This window comes from Gekko japonicus, unplaced genomic scaffold (assembly GCF_001447785.1).
Source record: "Gekko japonicus isolate JY-2015 unplaced genomic scaffold, Gekko_japonicus_V1.1 scaffold762, whole genome shotgun sequence".
In the NCBI taxonomy this organism is placed as follows: Eukaryota; Metazoa; Chordata; class Lepidosauria; order Squamata; family Gekkonidae; genus Gekko; species Gekko japonicus.
In genome coordinates this window covers 307,439-330,996 of record NW_015164691.1, presented here as the reverse complement: position 1 = coordinate 330,996, position 23,558 = coordinate 307,439, and the positions used below count along the sequence as shown (strand labels likewise).

At 45.6% G+C, this 23,558-nt stretch overlaps 1 protein-coding gene across 1 annotated transcript in view; it reads left to right on the top strand.

The window, feature by feature from the left end:
* PLXNA1 (plexin A1) overlaps window positions 1–23,558 on the top strand; it is a 354,542-nt gene that overhangs the window by 274,214 nt on the left and 56,770 nt on the right. Inside the window, exons 12-20 of the mRNA XM_015409413.1 lie at window positions 1,913–2,064; window positions 4,005–4,125; window positions 5,451–5,587; window positions 7,320–7,487; window positions 8,115–8,208; window positions 10,237–10,473; window positions 11,345–11,488; window positions 16,861–17,095; window positions 20,713–20,855. Of these exons, the coding sequence (XP_015264899.1) occupies window positions 1,913–2,064; window positions 4,005–4,125; window positions 5,451–5,587; window positions 7,320–7,487; window positions 8,115–8,208; window positions 10,237–10,473; window positions 11,345–11,488; window positions 16,861–17,095; window positions 20,713–20,855 (1,431 nt within the window). The remainder of the gene's footprint in view (window positions 1–1,912; window positions 2,065–4,004; window positions 4,126–5,450; window positions 5,588–7,319; window positions 7,488–8,114; window positions 8,209–10,236; window positions 10,474–11,344; window positions 11,489–16,860; window positions 17,096–20,712; window positions 20,856–23,558) is intronic.

Here is a 23,558-nt window from a genome sequence, read left to right as displayed (position 1 = left end):
ACTAGTTTAGAAAAAGGCAGGACAGGTTGTCTTTAGACCCAGCAGGGACAGCTGAACTGTCAGTTATAGTGTTGCTAGCTAGGTAAGCAGTCAGCAGCTGACTCTGCTAGTCCGTCTCTATTATTCCAGTTCATGGCTGGTGGCCATTGCTGAGCCTGTTTCCCCCCCTTGGCCTGGGTTGCCTGGGCTTGGGGTCGCCAGTGACCCATCACAGAGCTTTCCCAACTGGATGCCCATTAATCCTCTTTATCACTCGCAGGTGTGCACAGAGCACCGTGGCCAGAAAAATGTGGTGTAAAATTGCCTATAATTACCTTGTTAGTGGCAGTGGTGGGCCTGTGCCGCGCTGCTCATCCGTCATCACACCGGTGTTTGTCAAGCCACACCTGTCCGCATTATTGGGAATCATCCTGACAAATGAGCCGCATCATGCTCTGCTGGGGCTTCCTTCCCCAGCTGGTGCTGGCAGAAACTTTGATGTGCTGGGATATACCAAATCAGGTTGGGGCAGGGAGGAGAGAGTCCCACTCTACAGGGATTAGCTGGTTTCTCCCTTGTGAGGAGAGTGCTGGAGGAATGACTGGGCCTCTATTAACCTGCAGCGCAAAAGAGCAGAGCAGCTTCTCAGTACACATCCAGTGCCCTTCTCAGGGGGCTAAACGAACAGAGGATTCCAAGACAGTACGACACAGCGGCTCAGTTATTTAACAGGCTTCTGGTTCCTGTACTCCTCTCTCCCTTCCCTTTCATGCCAAGCTATAGCCGACTGGCAAGATATCATTTGCACTGGTCCCCTGCTCCACACCAGAATGGGAAGGCACAGTTAAACTATTTGCTGCAAAACAGGAAGCCGGGAGGGAATCAGGGCTGTGCAAAAGTAAGAGGGAGCAGCACATGAGCCTGAGGCATGCCCATGTATGGACCAGCTCTCTGTGTGGCTCAAAAGGAAGGCTCAGGACCAACGCTATGACCGCTTTGCTGATTTCTTTGTTGTTGTTGTTGGAAAGCCGTATCAAATGCAATAAATAAATAAATATGAGCAGGCAGCCCCGTGGCAGAAAAGGTCCACCTTTGTGTTACTGTAAGGCCAGAGTGGTACATACGTGCATTGCTTCTGTGAGACCAAAGAGATGGATGGCTACAGGTACGAACTACTCTAATAACGTGGAGCCACCAACTTGATGCTAACCATGCCAACTCAGCAGTCCAGTTATTCTGAGCAGATAGTTCCAAAAGGTCTGAAGTTCCCTCTCTGTTTTCATGTGAGGATGGATGCCTAGATTTCTTCTTTGCTCTTCTCAGACAAGAGGAATTCCCAGGCCCTTTTCAAAAGCACAGAATGTCTTCCCTCAGTATCCATTGCCAAAATGCCTTCTATACAGAACAGGTTCTGGGTCAGTACTTCAGAGTGCAGCAAACTTTGACATGGGAAAGAAATATAAAATATCACACTGGCTATATTTAACACTGGCTCATCACTTGGTAGGAAACTTTTGTTATAGTGTAAGTGGTAAATAGTTGGTGTAAAACACTACCTGGTTTGCACTGTTGTCGTATGGGGGATGGAAATGAGGAGGTTGTATCAGTGCATCATGGGAGGCTCACAGGATGGGCGGGATAGAAATATAATAATAAATAAATAAAAATAAAATAAAATTAGTGTTGTTGCATGGGTGGCTTGCCCGCCTTCCCAGATTTTAGCATTTATTGTTTTAGTTTGGGTTTATCTGATTCTTTGTTTGTTTTGAATTGCAGCCCACCTGGAGCCCTAGGAATGGAGTGAGCTAGATTTTTTAAATAAGGAGATAAATGGTGGGCTGTGTGTCACAGTGTCTTAGGAGGCAGACACACTGATTACCTTGGTTTAGTCAATCCAATAACCATTTGTTTTTTGTTTTGTTTTCCCCCCTAGCTGTTTCCTGAAACGGGCCCCCGGCAGGGGGGTACTCGCTTAACCATCATCGGCGAGAACCTGGGCCTGAAGTTTGAGGATGTACGCTTGTGGGTGCGAGTTGGGAAAGTGATGTGCCTTCCTATTGAGAGCGAATACATCAGTGCTGAGCAGTGAGTACCCTGCAAACCAGGGGTGGCAATATTGTGTACGTGAAAATGGCAGTGCGTGTATATAATTTGCCTTCTGGCTTCCTAGAGTGGGGAGGAGCCTAATGCAAAGAAGGCTGTGCTTTCCAGGCGACATCACTAACCCTTGATGAAGTTACAGCTGGGTGCAGAATATATGCCTAGGATTGGGGCTATGTGTGTGTTTTCTAGAGGCAGGCCGAATGCATGCCCTGCCATTTAGGAAAGAGTAGTTTTAATTCTACTTTTGCTGCCTGATCCCAGGATGTTCCAGACTTCACCACCAGCAGAGGTTGGCTGGGTTGTGTAAAAACATTTCTCAAAACAGGGGAAAAAACAACAACAGGGTGGCATAATGGATAAGGGACTTGGACTGGGTTCAGATTCCTGCATACTGATGACTTTCACTGGATGACTCTGGGCACAGTTGTCTCTCATCCTAACCTTCCTCACACAGTGGTTCTGATGATAAATTGAGATGCCATCCATGCCAATGTCTGCTTGTGCTCTGTGGAGAAAGTATTGGGTGAGCAGGTGACTAGAAAGGAATAACATATAAATCTTTCCAGTTATTTGGTTCCAGAGGCTGGCAAAATGTCCAGGAAATTAGAATTTGGATCTGATATGACATTTTTGTTGGAAGGACTCTTCTGGCTCCATATTTTATTGGTGGTAAACCAACGGCAACACATGGCTGAGGAGAGTGTGGAATCTCAGGATATATAACGTTGAGCTTTGACTTGAGAAGGGTTTTGAGTGTTTTCTGCAAGGGAAAGGCCTTTGTGGAATAGGCATTAGCTTAAAGAAATGCCATTCCTTAAATGCACCTTCAGTCTTCTTAGCCGTCTGAGTCCTAAAGCATGTTGAGAGATCTGCACTATCAAAAGCTGATCTCTGTGGAAGAAAATAACATCCTTTCTCTCTGTATATTCTTCTTTGTTGCGCTCACTAAAATCTGCCCAAGCTTTTCCAGTTAAGATGTGCTCATCATTATGCATAAACATGTAACTTGAGACCCATAAGAGAGAGGAGCCCATAAGAGAAATCAGTATGGCAACCATGGAAGCCTTTTGGGGTTGCCACCCCCCAGGTCCGGGTGGGGGTTCCCCCGCTTCAGGAGGCCTCAATCTGTCCCCAGCCAGCTGGCCAGTGGGGGAAGCCCCCCTCGAGTGACTACCTGTTCAGCCACCCCTCTTCCTCCCCTCCTGCAAAAAGACCCTTTAAAGGGTCTTTTAGCAAATTGAGCATGCGGCTCGCAACCACCCCTCTCCCTCCCTCCCTCCTGCTAGATTTAAATGGCCCTCCAGCTGGTCGGTGGGCCACATGGTCCCCGCTGATTAGCTGAAGCCCTTTAAATCAGGCCGGGCGGGTGGCTGCTCTTGGGAGTGGGGCTTGGGGCATCCCCACCCATCCCTGGAATGCCCTCCAAATCCCCCTGCCAGAGTGACGAGGGGCCCTGGGAACCCTAATGCCTTCCTTTTTGCAAGCACAGAGAATGATATTAAAGATTCTGTTGTAGAAATTATTGGAATGATCACATTGTTTCAGTTTTAGACGATGCCTGTCATTCGATAAGCACATGCTGTGATGAGGGCAGGGAGGAGATAGGGGCTTCTGTTTTTGTTTCACTCGTTTTGTTAAACTGTAAAGGATAAATATCCTGCTTGGTCAAGCATCATGGCATGTCTAATATTTTATGTATTTCACAATTTTGAGGGGCCTATTGATGGATGTTGAGAAATCGTTTCCTAAAATTAACTTTCTTTTTTAGAGCAGCCTATCATAGTGCAGTGGCAGGCTGGAAGTAGCTGACCTGCAGGTTTTTTTTTAAAAAAGCAGAAACGTTGGCTACGGGACCTTGGAATAGCTCCCAGTGTTCAGGCACAGCATGAATGTTACAAGAATGCTTTCTGTGCCTCCCCTAGGATTGTCTGTGAGATTGGAGAAGCCAGCCCTAGCAAAATCCAAGATGCACCTGTGGAAGTCTGCGTCAGGGACTGTTCCCCCAACTACAAGGCCACAGCCCCGAAAAGCTTCACCTTTGTGGTAAGGGATATATAGTATCGGTCATTCTTATGCAGCCTCTCTTCTTACTCTGAATCCCCCTTGTTTTTCCTCCATCCCTAACAGAGTTGTTGTAAACAAACATATGCTTGGGAATGGGAAGCATAAGTTGTGCCGTAGCTTTCATGATAAGCTTCTAACGGGGCTGCCAGTCAGGGAGTGGTCGATATACTGAGCCATTAAGGATACAAATGTATAGACTGATCTTTTTGCTTAAGCTGTAGATTTTTGCGATTCCAGCTTTGAGACTCCTAGTTCACATTTTTTAGTGGCTGAGGGTCAAGAAAGGAATTTTGCCCATTCTTCAGTTAGCTTGGAGTGGGCTGTCCTACAGCTTGCTTGGAAGAAATCCAAAGGAAAGTCACAGGCTCTGAAATGTTACAGATGAGGGAGGTGGTGTTTTTCTTCTTTGAACCAGGAGGTGGCTTTTGCAAATCGCAGTACTTCCCACGTTAGTGATGATTGAAGCTGGCTAGCTGACTGGATTTGTCCGTCATTCTGTCGAGATTCCACTTGAGTGTCAGTCCCAAAGAAAAGTACCACATTTGTTGCTGCTGAACACTTGTTGTAGCAATCCATGCAAAAGAATGTTGTATTTCTGTGTTGTGTATGAATCAAGTAGTTTCTCTTTGTCTCTCTGTCCATACATGTGCACAGGGCTTTTTTTGTAGAAAAAGCCCAGCAGGAACTCATTAGCATAATAGGTCACCCCCAACAACAGAAACTCATTAGCATATCCAGCCACACCCATGAGAGCATAGCTCATTAGCATATTAGGCCACACCCATGTGTTACCAGAAGTGTGGTCATCCAGCCACACCCACCTTTTGCTTCTTATTCTGTTTACCTTGTTTGTTGTCAAAACCCTGGGCTTTTTTTGTAGCAGGAATTCCTTTGCATGTTAGGCCACACCCCTAATGTAGCCAATCCTAACGAGTTTCTGCTATTGGGTGTGGCCTATTATGCTAATGAGTTCCTGCTGGGCGTGGTCAACTTGGGAGCCAGACAGAACTCCATTCCTGTGCGTTCCTGCCCAAAAATAGCCCTGCATGTGCATTTTTATGGATATAGTGGATTGATAAAGGCCTGATTTCCTGGTGCTTGACTTTCTTGCCTACCTTCTTAAAGTGGATCCCAGTAGAATTAAATATTGTATTGTCTCACTAGGATACATGCAGTGGCACCAAATGCCTGAAACGAAAGAATTTCCCTAGTTTTTCTCTTACTGCATTTTTTTCTGTTGTTCCTTGATACGATGATACCTGTTGAACTGTGGCCGTATTGTTTTTTTTCTTCCACTTTGACAGAATCCCACATTCTCACAAGTGACACCATCACGGGGCCCTCTCTCTGGGGGCACCTGGATTAGCATAAAGGGAAAGCACCTCAATGCAGGAAGTGACATCACAGTGACCATCGGGGGGCAAGCTTGTGCCTTTTCATGGTGAGGCTTACGTGGGTTTGGGTTAGAATTGTTGTGGTGTGCTACAGAAAAGGGGAAAAGAAATACAGTGAACTACACTGGATTATTTGAATGAGATGTGTATGTAAGTGTATTTCCGTATGTGCGTCCATCTGAAATGAGATATTGCTCAGGAGGAGCCGAGCAAGCACTCCAGTGCCTGATATGGAATTTCTTTTCAAGGCTCTCATTTTTTAAAAAAAAAAAAAGTCCAAAGACTGTGAATTTCTTTTCTCTCTCAAAAGCACAAATCCCTGAGCCATGAAGTGGATAATTTTTAGATTAGGGATGATAATGGAGCGGCTCTTTAAATATTTTCCTGCAGTAATTACTGGTTATCAGCCCTAATCGCTGCTGTTTGCAGCAGCCTCACGATGGGGGAATGCTCCGGAGCTACAGCAGCTTCAACGGCTGCCTTTGCTCTATTTCTCGTTTTGTGCTAACTGATCATTTTACCAGCATTTCCCTAAGACAGGGAGGGGTGGGCACTAGATGTAGGAGGGTAGTACATCTGAGAGAAGAGGTGAACAGCTCCATGACCAATGGAGCATAGCTGGCTGCTTCCCTGGCCAGTTGAACCTGGGTTCTTTCCCATATTCCCCATTAGGGGTGTGCAGTTTTTTAAAAACGGTACTTTTTGGCTCTGGTTTGTTGGACCTGAACAAATGTCAGGATTCCCCAAAAAATCCAAGATCCAGATATTGGTATGGTATTCAAATCCGAGATTTTTCAGAAATCCCCAAAACCAGACCAGGCCAGAACTGGAAAATGCCGATAAAAAAATACCAGCCCGATCCTGGGGCTGGCTTGGCTTTTCCTGCAGCCCATTTTAAACCGAGCTGCAGGGCTGTGCTGGTGGGGGAGTGATTGGCTCCCCATGAGCACAGCTGATCTCAGCTTGGCTGCCCTCTCCAGCCACCTAGGTTAAACTGGCCAGCAGGAGAAGACGGTGCAGAGCTGCACCTGTGGGGAGGTTTAAACTGGGCTGCAAGAGAAGCCAGCCATAGCCAAGGTGGCAGCGAGCTCTCAGCTCCCCACCACCCCAGCTAATCCTCGGGCTGATTTTGCAATCCCTTTAAAGTTTAAAGGGACGGCATAGGTCTGCCCAACATACAGTTGAAAGACAGGAACAGGTTACTCTCTGCTGTTTTCAGATCTACATGAAATCCCCAAATATATCTGGGATTTTCTTGGGTGGTGTGTGTGTTTGATTTTCCCAAGAAAACCCAGATACATTTGAGAAGGTATTTTTTTTTGGGGGGGGGGGGTTTGGCTCAGGTAGATCCGAATGCACACTCCTATTCCCCCTGCATGGGCCCAGAGCTATGTCCATGGGGAGGAGGGCAGTTTGCATTGCTGTAGTGGGCATTCCCCAGGTTCCACTGTATTTCTCAGGGAATACTGCATTTTAAACCATAGGTGAATATATTAATTCTGGTGCACAGAAAGGATGTCACTTCAGCGGTGTTTCCCAGAGTTGGGTATTCAGTGGAGCAGCTTTCAGAACTAGATCTAAGTGCTCTGTGATCTCTTTAGGAAGAGGATATTGGTGCTTTCTGCACGCCATAGTAGGTCAATTATTTGGTGCCAGGTTGGTCTGTGGTGAGATGCCATAACTTTTTATCTGTTCCTTTGTGGAACATCCAGTGTGCTTGAGTTTATGCAATAACAAAGAAATTTACCTTGGGTATTTTTCTCTCACTGTGACCCACAGGAGAAATGCTGGCGAGATCCGGTGTAAGACGCCACCTGGGCAGGTCCCAGGGGAGACACCCATCCTCATCCATATAAACCGAGCTGTACTTAGCAGTCCTGAAGTGGCATACTACTACACGGAAGACCCCACCATTCAGAAGATAGATCCAGAGTGGAGTATCAACAGGTAGGTCCGAAGGGAATGGGTGTTTTGCACTTTTCTTTAATAAGGACAGCCACATTTTAAATTTATTTAGAACATTTTTATGCTGCCTTTCCACCCAGCTTAGAGTCCCAGGAAATATGCCTTTGAAACCAATCTTTAGATGCCATATGAAGATCCAGCATAAAAACTGAGAGAAGGGGCAAGATTAGTTTATCCTGGAATTTTGAATGGGGTATGATTCTTTTATGCTCCCTTAAGCCCTGTTGGTGCTGAGGCTTCTGCAGCGGTCTCCTTACTCCCTGTAGTTCTGACAGCTCTGATTCCAGAGACCGAGGAGACGAGGCCATTATGCACACTAAGAGGGGGAAGGTGCTAGAAAGCCTTTTGACACCCCCGCATCTGGATCCAGTATAGATTATGTCCATAGGAGTTCTTAGTGCATTATGGAGATGAATGAGATCTGGAATGGGAATTGCTCACTTTCATTAAAATTACAGCTTTATGGCTGCATTGTTCCAAGCCTGAAGATAAGAGATACCATTTGACTGCCTTACGTTGTTCCAGCAATGGATCTTTGGTTTGGTTTACTCCACAATGGTCTGTGTACAAGTAACCTTTGACTAATCCCTTCTCCCGCTTGCTCCATAGTGGTGGGACGCTATTGACGGTAACAGGCACCAACCTGGCCACAATCAAGGAACCCAGGATCCGAGCCAAGTATGGCAGCTCTGAGAGGGAGAATGTAAGTATATATTTGGACATTCTGATGCAAGCATAGCAGTTTGTCAAGCAGAGCATAAGGCAACGTGTTAAAGACATTGTTGTCTTTGGTATATGTGCACCCACATCTTCTGTCCTACTGGTCTCTGTAGTCAGAGGATTGGAAGGCATGTGTAACACTACCAAAAAAAAAAAAAAACACTCCAAAACATGTGTGCTAAAAGAGATAATGGGATCAATATTCCCTCTGAGCTGAGTTAGTGTGAACTAGCTCACAGGTCTTTAGCCTCCGGATCACACATTTTTGTCTTAGCTCAGGAAGGATGGCTCCGGAGCAAACTAATTTATGCAGTAGCCAAATCAGTCACTCACAAGTTTAATGCCAGTAGTTCACGAAGTAGAAATTTTGCTCACAAGACTCCAAAGCTTAAAGGGAGCATTGAATGGGATGAAAGTATACATCATGGGCTTCCTTCAGCACTCTGAGGTGAGCTACTGTCCACCCAGCTGAGGGTTCCATGTTTTGCTGGAAAAGTATAGAGAGGAACAAGCAGCTTGCCCTGCTTTGACTATGTTTTGTGATGGTGGTGACTGGTCTCTTGCATGGGGGAAGAAGCCACAGGTACAATGGAACTCTCACTCATTTGAAGATCAGTGTGACCTTCTAAGGAAGCCTGTTCTGTGCACAATGCTGTCTGTTTCTTTCAGGAGCAGGAACGCCTTGGGATGCCTGCCTGGGTAGAGGCCAGTAGCACAAACACAACTAAAGAAATTGGTTATTGGAAATACCATCCTTCCTTTTTCCCATTGCACCTGCTCCCCATAACTGAGAAATGCTTTAAGCACCCTGGGCAAAAAGGATAAAAAGAAACAATCTCTCATCTTTCCGAAATGTACCCTCCATTGAAAGGGCTCTTAAAGTGATTTTGCAGATCTTGAGCCTGAGTCTTGTGTAGCTGAGAACAAACAAACAGGGATTGGCTTTTGGTGCTGGTATCTCGTTCTTCAAGCTCAGGCTGTATCTGGAGATGTGTCCCCAATCCATCTTTCCATGGCAAACATTTCTGAGCATATGAAAGCTGTTCAACAATATAAAGCAATGCTATAGAATTGTTGGGTGTTGGGGCATTCCTTTCTGGCTCGGAAGGCACAGGGTTTTTGATTGTACGGTTAATCCTCCTGCATTGTGTGTATGTGGGGGGGGGTCTCCCCAAGCTTTGTTGTCTGCCACATCCCAGATCATTCCTTCTTCCCCTCCCCATTTCTTGCTTTGTGAATTTCCTGGAGAATTGTACTGTTGCGTCTAGCAAGTGCATTATGCGATTACGCAAACAGCCCTGTACCCTCCCTAAACCACAATGGCAAGTGGAAAATGAACATTCCTGGGATATATCACCTTTTGTGGTAACAATAATAGGAAATAGCAGAAAATAGCAAGGGGAAATGCCGGGCAAGACACAATGACAACAGCTCGGCCAGCATATAGCAGCCTTGACAGCGTGCAGTTAAATTTAAGACTATTTCTGCACGATTTTAGAACTCAGGTTTACTGGGGACATTTGCCCTTTTTACTGATTGGTGTGGCTTAAGTAGCATGAACATAAATTCCAAAGCAGAAGGTTAAATCTGTTTTTACTCAGCAGAGGCCCATGGTACGCTTATTTCATAGATATGTCTACAGTTGGGGGAAATCTAGTGGTTCCATCTTCAGGTTCTGTTTTATGGGGTAGGAGTGTGAGATGGCATGATTTCGAGTGGGATTTAGCCAAAGCACTGAAGCCAGCTGTGAAAAGGGCCCTGGGCTTTCGCAGCTGAATTTCCTGCCTAAGATAGAACTTCATTCTGCACTGTGTCTTTCTCCTATTTAGAAACACCACCCCCAACTACGCGAACACATTTTATTGAGCACTGCTATTATACCCTAAGAAGGAGAAAATGCACAGATTTCCTTCCAGGAAGTGATTACACTTGACCTTGCTTTGTGTTTTGAGATCAAAAGGAATCAGTGAGAGATGATGTTGATTAAATTGAGCGGTTTATTCTTTTGCAGAACTGCACTGTCTACAATGACACCACCATGGTGTGCTATGCTCCCTCCATTGACAACCCGGATCGGAGCCCCCCAGAGCTTGGTGACCGACCGGATGAGATTGGTTTTGTCATGGATAATGTCCAGGCCTTGCTGATCATCAACAAAACTAATTTTGTGTATTATCCAGACCCTGTGTTTGAGTCTCTCCCTTCCGGCATGTTGGAGCTCAAGCCAAGCTCCCCACTCATCCTCAAGGTAATAACTCCCTTCAACCTTATTTCTGCATCTATTACCCACAGGCACTTCTTCCCTGTAGTAACTGGTGTTCCCAGTCTTTTCCCTTTGTTGGTAAAATGTACATGGCTAATTTTTGGCTTTTTTGCAAACCCTTGGAATCCATGCCTGTGCTGCTTGGAAGATCAGTCATGTGAGGTATTTTCTCACTCAGAATGCTGCCTTCATAGCCTATGTTTGTTAGATATTAAATGAGCTGTGCTGGAGAAGCCATGCGCTTGGGGAGGACAGAAAGAGAAATTAAATTCTGCCCTGTAGCAAATGCACTGGTGAATCCCAGTAGGTTCCAGCAAGACTACTGGAGGGAGAAAACTGTATCTGGAAGCCCTAGAACGAAAGAGAGAGAGAGAGAATACTGATATTGATTTAGAGTTCTTTCCTCAGAAATTCAAGCATTCAGGGTGAACCTTGATCCTAAGCTTTCAGTTATTCTCCTCTCAATTTCAGAGTTGCATTGTTGGACGGAGTGTTTGGGATTGAGCATTGAGGACTTCTTTCCTGTAAGCTGAGAGATCTTGACAGTAATGATGTACTAGAGCAGGGTTTACACCTTTAAAATGGCAGAGTTGGTGATGGGAAATAGTCTCTCTCCCGTTGAGACAAGTAATCACTTTGTCACTCCTTTTCAGCCAAGGATGGTTTGCAGTCGGTTTGGGGTCAGCTTGGGCATATATCTCCTATAAGATGAGTTGGGATGTTTCTCATTCTTTGGCAGCCTTATTCAGAGAATGAGGATAAATAGAAAGATCTACCTCTCTTGTGGACTAGAAGGTTGAGGGGAAGAGCCTAGCAATAAAACCAGTAACTCTTACACTTTGTTTGTGTTTTAAAGGGCCGTAACCTGCTCCCTCCAGCAACTGGAAATTCCCGTCTAAACTACACTGTGCTTATTGGTGACACTCCCTGTGCCCTGACAGTTTCTGAGACCCAACTTCTCTGCGAGTCACCAAACCTCACAGGACAGCACAAAGTGACGGTAAAGCAAGCCAGGCATGGCCCCTGTTGTATTTTATTGTGACAGCTTTGCACTAGGCACTGACTGCTTCTCATTTATTTTTTATTTTTTTTGCTGGAAGAGGCCCATACGATCCCAGTGTATAGTGAGTGCAGAATATATGCATTGCTCTCTAGATTCTGTAGATCTTCCCAAATCCAAATTCTGCTACAAGATCATGTGGTTCTATAAAAACAAATTATGCGTAGAGTTTGTGCGATTCTACGTACCAAATTGGTGTTGGGTGCTGACACGTGGTCTCGACTGGACCCTGCCCAAGCTGAGGACAGCTGGGGGCCTGACTCACTCAAGCGAGGAAGACCAGGAGAGGGAGGCAGCTGGGAGCCAGGCAGTAGCAGGGAGGGGTGTGGTCGGAAGGCAAGGCCAGGCCCAGACTTGGGGAAGGCCAGGATGGGAGAAGGGGAAGGAGCAGGGCAGGGAGACAGGCAGCAGGTGGAAGAGGCAGGGAAGGCTTCCCTTTCATTTTATACCCTTCCAGGTGGAGCAAGGGGAAAGGGATTGGATACAGGCCAGACGGGGGTGTGGCCAAGGAATCCCGTAAAAGGGCAGGCACCTCATGCAGCTAGGGAGAAAGGAAGGGACTAAGCTCCTAGAAGGAGAGAGAGAGAGGGCCACAGTCAGCTGGTCCAGGGAAGGCAGATGCCAGAACCCCCTCTCCTTCCCAGTTCTGAAACCAGAGTGGGGCCCTCCTACCTACTTCCATTTCATCTAGGGAAACCACAGAGGGCAGGGAACCAACCTTGGGGACAGGGGAGCCTCAAAATATGCATTACTATGTTATGGGATTTGGAATATCTTGGCCCAGTGTTAACAGAGCATTGGGAATCCCAACAGAACCGGGGGGGGGGGGATATATAAGTTTGTTGTGTACTGTAAGACTGAGTGGATGATGACTTTTTGGATTCTAGTGCTTAACATTCTGCTAGAAGTCGCATATACCTGTACATTTCCAAAGGAGCTTTATGCAAAAATTGGGGGGAAATCCCCCAGACTCCTTCAATTCTGAGTTCTTTGTGGCTCTGTAGCAGTGGCTTTCATTCATCTGTAACAAAGCTCTCCACGTTGCTTTTGCTTGGCTGATAAAATGGAGGAGTGTTGCGTAATGATGTTCAGAGGCGTACACCAGTCCTGCTTCCTTTACAGACCATGTGCCTGGATGCTGAAATTGAGCAGAAGTGCATGGAGCCTTCCATCTCCTTTGTGGATCTGTGTTCTACCTTATCTGCTCCCCTATTCATGAGTAGACGACACAGTGCTCTGTGTCACCCATTGCATTTGGCATGGGCAAACACCAGTGCTTTCCTTACAACTTCTGCTGCCATTAAACACCTATTTATCTCCATGCTAGTGAGCAAAAAGCTCAGGCATATTTTGTCTGCTGTTCCATTTAACCCTTAACTGGACATTTGTCTCTCCCTAAAGATTAACAAGGTAAAGCAAGCCCAAAACACCAGGGATAGTGTAAGGAACCCAGCAGTGGTATACTACTCCCATGTGGTTGCAGAGATGAACGAGTGGAATGGTTACCGGTGGCCATTTCCCTGTGGTTCTAGCTGTGTATTCTCAAGGCACAGCAAGGGTCTGTCATTCCCCAGGCAGCATGAGAGCCCACTTGGATAATGCTGCATACAAGCACGGATATGTCAATGCAAGAGCTAGGAATATGTCCGCTCCCGACCTGTGCTCTATCCAAATGGATTGGATGGTTCCTCTGGTTTTTCATGCACACCCTCTCTGGGGCTGTTCTTCATATTTAGGATAGGATAGTCGTAGATGATCTACACAGCAATTTGGGACTTTTTTCAACCATTAGTTGTTGTAGATTTTCCCGGCTTCTATGGCTGTGGTCTTGGCATTGTAGGAGCTGATGTTTTGCCAGCAGCTGTGACTGGCATCCTCAGAGATATAACACAGAAAGATGGAGTACTCTCTGTGTCAAGGTGAGAAGAAAAGTGGTAGGCAGGTAATTTATCGCTACTCAGGAAGGTGGGGTAGGGCTGAGTCATTATCTTGTAGGAGTTCCCCAGGCTGTGACAGGCTAATGGAGGAGCTTTCCTGAGGAGGTTCTTTTGCATATGGATTGGCCGTTGAGATTCTAATCTTATCTGTAGTGCTATTGTAAGATGTAGAGCATTTTGTGTTTTTCAGGACAGGAAACCATGCCCTATTTATTTTTAAACTCTCTTCTTTCCTGTTGAAATTGTGTTTATGTTTATGAATTTCAATGGCTTCCCTGTGTAATCTGATATGGTAATTGGATGTGTTGTCCGGCCTTTCAGTGTCTTGGAATAAGATACTGTGCCCTGTTTGCATTAGGCTATGTTCAGCCACTGCTGATTTTTCAGGTTGGCCCAGTCTGCAGTGTCTTTCATGTTCTTTTATTCTTGTTTGAATGATACACTGTGTGGTCCCAATGTAAACCTGTCCACAACTGCATTTCAACCATTGCTTGCACAAGGGAAATGCAAATAAATGCTAAGACTCAAAGAAGGTATGCTGTTTACCTGCTTCCCTAGCTTCTTTTCCCTGAATGTGTTAAAATAGGATTTGTTGTCTATTAGGCTGCAGCAAAGCAATTCTAATGCACTCTGGGGCTCAGCATGGCCTTGGGTCTTTGAAAGGGACCCAAAACATTTCCTCCTCCAGGCGCCTCATCCATCAGGGAATGCACTTTGCATCCCATCTGTTATTGTAATGTTGCTTGAATAAGACATCAAACTCGCTGCCTTCTCCTTGCAGGCATCAACAGCATACCAGCATGTGTCTGCCTCCCATCGGACCTCTTTGTAATCTTTCGGACAGGCTGCGTGAGGTGTAACCCTGCAGTGGCCAGCCCTTTTCTTTTCCCACTGTTGTATTTGCTTCCTTCTGGGGCAGCAGACAGTGCTAACTGGAAGACAGATTTTCTTGCAATTCTTGGGATACGCCTAGTAAGGCTAGATTAACCACTTATACCGATAGGCTGTCCTTTACTTAAAAAAAAAACCAGCAAGGCACCTAGTAAGGCAGGTGTCATTTTCCTACTAGTTAATGGTAACATTTCCCCTGCTCTGCTGTCTCCATGGGACAGCAGAGGCCATCAGCTGGAAAAAGTTTCAAGTGCTGGCGACATTCCTAGGAGAAGGAGCCTGTGCCATGGCAGATTTCAGGGGTATTTTATTTTATTTTTTATTTTAATGATTTATTGGACTCATTAAATCAAATCTAATGAGATATATGGGTAACAGAGAGTGCTGACAGGGATTCACCCCTTACATTTACCTTTCCTGTTGAGAGCATATCTGTGCCTCTGTAGATGCTGGCAAAAGAAAACATCTAGTGCTGGGGTGTCGAACTCATTTGTTATAAGTGCTGGATCTTACATAAATGGGACCTTGTTGGGCCGGGCCATGTTTGTCATAAAATGTAATACCCAGTAGTGGAGACAAAAAGGACACAGACAAACGCAGTTAAAGATGCAGTGCAGCACTGGGCTGATGCTCCCGTACTGCCTGGAATGGGGAGAAAACCCTGTCCCCAGCCTTGTCTAACAGTCAGTACTCGGAGCCTAGGACCCAGGGGAAAATATGGAATGGCTGGGCATTGCAGGCTTCCCCCCCCCCCAGGTCTACTCAGAGTGGCAGTGGCTCTCCAGGGTCTCAGACTAAAGTCTGTTTCATAATAAGCCACAGCCTGGTCCTTTTAATTGGAGGTGCCAGGGACAGACTCACCTGATTCCTTTACTGAATGAATGCAAGAGAAAAGCCTCCACTTGGAAGTACAACATTTGCAACCAAGCCCCCTCCCCCTCAGCCAGAAAACTTCAGTAAATAAATAACTCTTAGCAGACCCACTTGGGCACAGGAGAAGTCAGCAAAGACGAGGGAAGGTCAGCAGCCCCGCCCTCTGCTCTTTGCACTCAGAGGCAGCTCAGAAGGGCAAGGACAAGTGGGGGTGGGGAGGGGGGGAGAGAAGAGAGCCACGGGCCAGATTAAAGCTCTGGGCTGGGGCTGTTCCGGCCCATGGGCCATATGTTTGCCACCCCTGATCTAGCATCTTCCTCTCACTAGATACTTGAGTGTAAAATATGCACTCCTTGCACTCCTTACATCTTGTCCCAGGAAACTGGGCTTTTTGTCCTTTCTGCATAGTATTTCTCCGTCATTCCCTACTAGGGATGCCAAGTTCCAGGCAGGACCTGGGGATTCCCTGGAATTGCAGTTTATTTCCAGATTACAGAGCTCAGTTCCCCTGGAGAAAATGGATGCTTTGGAAGGTAGACTTTATGGCATTCTACTCCACTGAGGTCTCTGTCCTCTGCTGGAGGTGGGGATCTGGCAAACCCTTTCCCCCTCCCTTTTGCTGTTTGTCACTCTAGGTATAAATATTTCTGCCAACTGAATGCAATGCTTTGCACATCTAATGAAATGGGCTCCGACTCCTGAAAACTGCTATAATAAACGAATAAGTCTTTAAGGAGAGCCTGTAGCAGACTAACACGGCTAAGCCTCTGCAATGGCTGCTTACACCAATGGGGCAGCAAGACTTATGACCTCACCACTGTCAAGGACAGTGAGCAGCAGACCAAGAAAGTTGGGTAGGGAAAACACAAGCCAAGCACTAGGAGGAAAAAGCCAAATATCTGAGCCATGGAGGAACATTCTGCATCACTATAAGTGACTTCCCTTTGCTGTCATGCTACTGTTGTCTGCAAATGTACAAAGAGAAGAAGGGGGCTGCACCCTTGATATCTGTGTAGTAGGTCCTTCCAAAAGGCAGCAAAAAGGGCAGCCTTAAGAACACTGACCTAGGGCATAGGTCCTGTGAGCCACAATACAGGCTCCTCTAGTCTGAGAATGCCCTTCCTTGACATTCCTTTTCTGGCATGTGTCTCAGTTGTCCTCCTCATCACTTACTGGCCACATCCCTCCCTCCCTTTTTGTAAGCAAGAGGAGCAAACATCCCCATATCTCTTCTTAGCTATCAGTGCCTTGGGATCAATGCTCCCTCTAAGCTGTGGAGTCTTGTGAGGAAAAATTCTACTTTGTGAGCTACTGGCATTAAAGCTGTGAGCGAGCGATTTGGCTACTGCATAAATTAGTATGCTCTGGAGCCATCCTTCCTGAGCTAAGACAAAAATGTGTGAGCCAGAGGATAAAAAACTGTGAGCTAGCTCACACTAACTCAGCTTAGAGGGAACACTGCCTGGGATCATCGACTGATAATTAGCATCCTCAATAACGTGCTGCTCAGTTCTTGCCCCCCTCTTGTTTCAGTTCCAAATAGGTGCTGTTGGTAAATGGCAACATGATAGCCACTAATATTTGACGGTTTTCTCTCTCCATGTCTTCCAGATCAAGGCTGGTGGCTTTGAGTTCTCACCAGGGACGCTGCAGATCTACTCAGACAACTTGTTGACCCTCCCAGCCATCATTGGCATTGGTGGGGGTGGGGGCCTTCTCTTGCTCATCATCATAATTGTCCTTATTGCATACAAACGGAAGTCCCGAGATGCTGATCGCACTCTCAAACGTTTGCAACTGCAGATGGACAACCTGGAATCCCGCGTGGCCTTGGAGTGCAAGGAAGGTAAGCCCATCTGGCCCATTTTTCTTTCTCTGTGTTCCATGGTCTGTGCTGAAGTTTCTTTATCAAATATATTCATTTTAGCCCAACCCCTTCAGTAGGATGTATTCCCTCTTCTTTCTTTGTTTCCCCAGTTTCTAAGAACCTTCTGCTATACCACAAGATTTAGGTACTGAGACAACAACATTGTTTCTATGCCAATACTCGTGACTGAGAGAGTTAGTGTGGTCTAGTGGTGAGACTGTCAGACTAGGATCTGTAAGACCCAGATTTGAATCCTTGCTCTGCCATGGAAGCTTGCTGGGTGGCTTTGGACCTCCTGATGGCACCTGGTATTTTTGGCCACTGTGTGACAGAGTGTTGGACTGGGTGGGCCATTGGCCTGATCCAACACTGGCTTCTCTTATGTTTTTAATGTAACTTACAGGGTTGTTGTAAGGATAAGATGGATAGAACAATGTAAGCCTCTTTGGGTCCCCATTGGGGAGAAAGTCAGGGTATAAATTAAGTAAATAAATAAATAAGTGATTTCAAAACAAAACAGCAGTGTGATAGAGTATACTGAGAATGTTACAAACATTTCTGCTACCTGGAAAAATACATCTTTTCAAAGGTTGTATTTTCCCCTTTATTGGTTTCTTCCCCCACTGAGATTTGCATATACATTTTTTTCCTGTGTTAAATCCCACGGACTTTTTTTTTTACTGGACATTATAACATAAGCTATATTAAGTATTTCTTAGAATAAACTTGTTTTATGGATGGTTTCTCTCTAATGAAACCTGCCATGGCAAAGGTGTTTAAGGATTTTATAATTTAACACGAAGGCTGCAATCCATGGATTGCTTCATGGCTTTAGTGGGATTAAGTTCCGTACTCCGATATAAGAAGTCTGTGGGTTGCAGCTTAAAGCTCCTGCTTTGTTATCGTCTTGGCACGTGTTGCTGTAACTGCTGAAAGAATATTCCAAGGGCTCATTCTTAGGTTTAAACTATACATGACAGTGACAGACCCACTGGAACTGTTCCAGGCTGCAGTCGTAAATGCACTTGCCAGGGAGTAAGCCCCACTGAATAACATGGGACTTACTTCTGAGCAGACTTGTTTAGGATTGCTCCCCCACTTACTTATGAGCAACAGGGGGGGGGGGGCTGCCACAGTCTTACTCCACAAGTGTTATTCATCCGGCTACACTCATGTTTTCATATCAGCCTTTTTTGTTCCCAAAAGGGAGCTCATTGTAATAGTAAAGCCATCTAACGTAATATCTGATGGGGAATATATAAAGCAGGGTCCATGACAAAAGGATGAATCAGGACCCCATGTATCCTGGAGCCCCAGGTCCTGCATAAAAAAAGACGACAACATTGGTTATGACTTTGACTTAGTCTTGTGGAGAACATTCCTATCAGTTGTAGGATTAAGAACCCTATTAAAATCTCAACCACATATTGCAGTACGGATACTGAAATCAACTGAAATCTGAGCATATCATTACATGGAAAACATCATTACATGATTTGGTGCCTGTATCTACTCATTCATGTTGTGTTCTGTGTTCTTAGGTCCTAGTGCTGTAGTTGGGTAGTCACTGTGTTAATATGATTGGCTGTCATTGGCTTGGATCCTAACCCTTGCTTCTGTGTGCACTGTGCCTTTATATATTTATTTATTTTTGCCATAAAGGCGGTCCTCAGCTGTGGAGCACATTTCGTTGGCTCTAGGAGCTTCCACTCATACAAGACCTGCACTTTCCAATGAGTGACAAAGCACTTAGTGCCGGGGCACCTAGTGCTGCACGACAAAGGACTGCCTCTGCAGTAGTCGAAGAGGAGCACATGGGAAGTAAGGATTAGGATCAAAGCCAGAATGTTATAGGTAAAATATGTGACAAGCAGTGGAGAGTGAACACCCTCTACCACATACAGGTTGGGCTTGTGCAAACTCCCCCCCCCCCCCCCGCCCCCCCCCATGGGTAGCCAGTGACTAAGCTGATTCTTTGCCAGGAAGTGTTTGAGGCAATCCAGGAGCACTGGCAATCCTGGGGCCGCTGCAAAGTTGGACCCTCTTCCCATGGGTTGCCTTTTGGGAATGGAATAAGGGCAGGTAAAATAGTTTTATTGCCGGTGGTTTATTTATATTTCATACCGTTTGAGGGACGTTAGTGAGATTTCTTCTTAAGAGGAAAAGTTTGAAGCGAAGAGAGGAGCCGAGAGAGGAACCTGCCTGCAAAAGGCTGTGGGTCTCTCATTATGTGACAGACAGATGCTGAGAAATTGGACAGAATGCCGCTTCTGATCCTGCTGATAAAACCTAATTGCCCATTATCACCACACGCCAGTGCCTGGGGCTGTGACCCTGCCAACTCCAAGTTGGCCCAGAGGCTGCAACAGAAGCGGGCACCTAAAATGAGATAATAAAAAAGGGGGAAGTGGAAAAAATAGCCCTGTAGATAGAAATAGTGACAGAGAGGATTGGAAAGGGAGGGAGGGAGGGAGCGCATGGAGGGGATTTCGCCTTGTCTTCCACAGCTGGCAGATAAAAGGATCTGCTTTTAATTAAAAGCCGCAATATCTTCTCTGCCTTTTCTCTTTTCTAGTCCCACTAGTTACAGATAAGATAGTGTGCCTTTCAAGCTGACGGTTTGTTTTTTCTCATCAAAATGATCAGCCTACAGCCCTCTGCTGCTTCCAGCTTCCTTTAAAGTGCCATTAATTTGATTTTTTTCTCTCTCCCCCCCCATTTTTTCCTTTGCTTGTAAAGCACAGGAACTTGCACACAAACAACCTGCTTCCCTTTGTAGGCGCAATTAAAGGTACAGGGAGCTGTTTCTAGCCTCCTCCCAACCTCATCCAGCAGTAGTCCACAAACTTCTTGCTCTGTCTGCAAGATGTGATATCAAAATAAAATGAGGACATTTTTTCTTCTCCAGCGCTCTCTTTGAAAAAAAAAAAATCTCTGGCTGCATTTTGTCATTCTCACTGCCCTTTTATATGCATAGGGAGAAAGTCAATTCTGCACCAAAGTCCTAGCCTTCAGGCTGCACACTTGTCTGCCAGCTATGCTACAGGACCAGGAGGTTGGACAAGGTGTCGTTGGAGGAGTCCCTTCCAATCCAGTTTCTGTAATTCGGGTCATCTCGGTTTCTCTCTCTGCCTCTCCTACTCCTGCTATGTAATTCCAAAGAGGCCATTTCACCTGCATATAGTTTGGTTTTCCTTTCGCTATAGTGGGATGAGAATCCAGTAGTTTAATGTGTATTTTGTTCCTTTTGATCTCTAAATAAAGCTAGGCATATTGTTATGGCAGGCCAAGGCTTTGGTCCTTATGGGCAGGATTAGCTCTGCAAACTGTTCAGCACATTAAACTGCCATATACTGAGTCAGATTATTGGTCTGTGACAGTCAGTATCATTTATTTTGACTAACAGCAGCTCTCCGGGGTCTCAGGTCTTCCACATCACCTACCACATGATCCCTTTAACTGGAGACTGCTGGTATTGAATGAGGGACCTTGTGCATGCAATTGCAAAGCAACTGTTCTACCACTGAGCCACACCCCATTGATCAGCTAGGCTGGGAACTGGTGTCTTAATCTGTTTTTTTCCCTCCCCTTTCCAGCCTTTGCTGAGCTGCAGACTGATATCCATGAGCTGACCAATGACTTGGATGGGGCTGGGATCCCCTTCTTGGACTATCGCACCTATGCCATGAGGGTCCTCTTCCCAGGAATAGAAGACCATCCTGTTCTCAAAGAAATGGAGGTGTGATGATGTGTGTATGTCTGTCTGCTTGAATAGCATTTCATAATGAGTTAAGCCTTACCTTTTTGAGTTCTGAGACATTATACTCTTTGAGAAGTGATACTTCTCTTCGCATCTGTAGTAGCAATCCCTGCAGTCCTTTCATTTTATTTCAGCTGAAGTCTTGATCATTTGGATTTAAAGGTAGCCTATAATATACTGATGACTTCGGAGTGAAACCTTGCCACCAGCACTACCTTTTCCCACTCAGAAGGTTTGCTACATGCTAAGGAGAGCGCATTCAAAATTCTATGTTTAAACCAGCCTTGATTTAATGTAATGTGCAATCTTGGCAGCATTCTGATGAAAAGATTTTTCCATGGGACATCTTTGCTCTATGCTCAATGATTGTTTAGGTTGAATTTTTATGTCTCTAAAAGCTACTTTTATCATGTAGATGACTAGTCTAACATAGCATGGTCAGTCAAAGAAGCTTTTTAGGTGAACTGCCAGGTTGCTAGAAGAGGAGGTAAAGATAATAGTGGAGAAAACAGACTAACAGATGGGATGCTTTGGATTTGAACAAGTATCTCACAAGCCCATTCCCCCACTCATAACTGAGCTGCACGAGCATAGTCCTGCTATTCTGCTATTTCTGCTAAATTCCACAACAAGAAAACATCAGTGTTTGCTGCCTTTGTTATCAGATTGAAAACTGAAGTGGCATGTCTACACCTGGCCATTTTAGTCCCAGAAAGATGTTGACTGAGCACAACTAAGAGAAAGCTAAAGAGTTGGGGGGAGGGGAGAAAGAGATGATAATGAATATACTAAACTGTGGCAACAGCAGAATGAGCCATAGTTATTGAATGCTCGTGAAGACAGCAAATGAGCTGCTAAGGACAGTTCAGAGCAGACAGGATTTTAAATAAGGCATAAGAGGATGAAACGCTGAAGAAACAGTTTCCTGGCAGCAAGGTCTAACTAGGATATGGAAAAGTCTCTTGATGAAATTGATGGCATCTTTGTGGTTTGGCATGTTGAAAAACGGGCTAGCCAGATGTTTTGGAAATGTCTATGCAGTGGAGAACTGTCCTACTCCAGCCTCAGGAGAATGGTTGAATTGTGTCATTTTTGCACAGTCTCAGATTAATTGTGGATTTTTGCTAGCCTTGGCAGAAAATACCTTAATCTTTCATGGGAGCCATTGTCTTGCTCTTTATTCAAAGGGAGTATGGTATGACTGACAGGTCCATACTTTCCTTGCTAACTGAATGTGTGTCTGTCCCTAATAACCTTCTCATTCTCTATAGAAGATTTGCCAAGAGCTGCCACTCAGGCTTATCTTTAATGTACACAGCCCTGAGCTTCATCTGTAACATGGTAGCCTTCCATTTGACACTAGGACATGTGGGCCAGATGGGCTATCACTGTAATTGTGGTAAACTGCTGTGGTTGTGGGGTAGGGTTGCCATCTCCCCGATGGGGGCGGTGGAGCCCTGCCCCCGAACAGCCCCATCCTGCCCAATGTGCCTGCCATGATGGCATCACCCAGAGGTGATGTCATCATGCCAGGTACATCGTGCAGGGGACACACTAGCATTTGAGCAAAAACTCTATGGTGACAATAGGGTTTTTTGCCCAAATGCTAGAGTGTCCCACCTGATGTGCCCTGCGCAAGAATGTCACCTCTGGATGACATCAGTGTGGCATGCGTGCAAAAAGACTCCCAGGAGAAGACTGGACCCGCCCACCCACCAGCAACCAGGTAAGACCTGGCAACCCTATGGTGGGACATTGCCTCCATTAAAAGGAAAATACAATAGTTCTGTCTCTGTGGCTCTGAAGGTCACTGGGCAGGCCTACACACTGGCAAGTTATATATTTCCATGTGCTGGTCAGTTTGAATTCTGAGTCACCCCACTGTCTGGCTACCATGCTTGCTGACATTAATATCAATATTTATATTAATGCCACTGCTGCTGTCATTTTCTGCAGCACTTGGTTTATTCAATTGGGCTTGTTTGATGCATGACCAGCTACTCATTTCCAAGAGACTTGCTTGACATCATCAGATTTCCTATCTCCCTATTCCCCCCCCCCCGTGTGGTCTCATCCTTTCCGTCTCCCCAAATTGGCTTCCCCCTCCCCTTGCCAGCCTTTACAATGTCTGCTTAATTTAGTACAAGCAATTGTGCAGAAATTGGTGTCGCATTTTCATGTGTACCAAGGTTGTTCTTGATTGGAGAAGTGAGGAATGGCCTTATCTTCCCCTCATTGCTGACCTCGCAGAGTAATTAATGTTGACGTAGGTTTCAGAACATATTTAGAAGTAATCTGCTCCAGAACACAATGCTGTTATTAATTACAGTGAATCAAGTGCTTGCCAGTGGAAGTACACAGACTTCCTATTGTAGCCCAGCTCAGTTTTTGCTTCTGTGGTCTAGTTTTATCCAGGTATTCCAACCATTAACTTTCTGGGTTCAGTTCTAGTTCAGGTTCACCTACAATTGAAGTTGTTCCAGTTCAGGCCAGTAACTGGTTCAGCCGACATTAACTGAACGGCTCGGTTCTGGTTCACTTGATGTAATCCTCCCTGATACTGTTTTTCTTTCATTCTGGTTCTGGTGAAGCCAGTGAATGTGCCACATCAGGTGTTTTGAAAACCTTTATTTTTAGCTGCTTGTTTTTTAGCTGCTTGTTTTTTTTTTTGCTGCTTTGCTT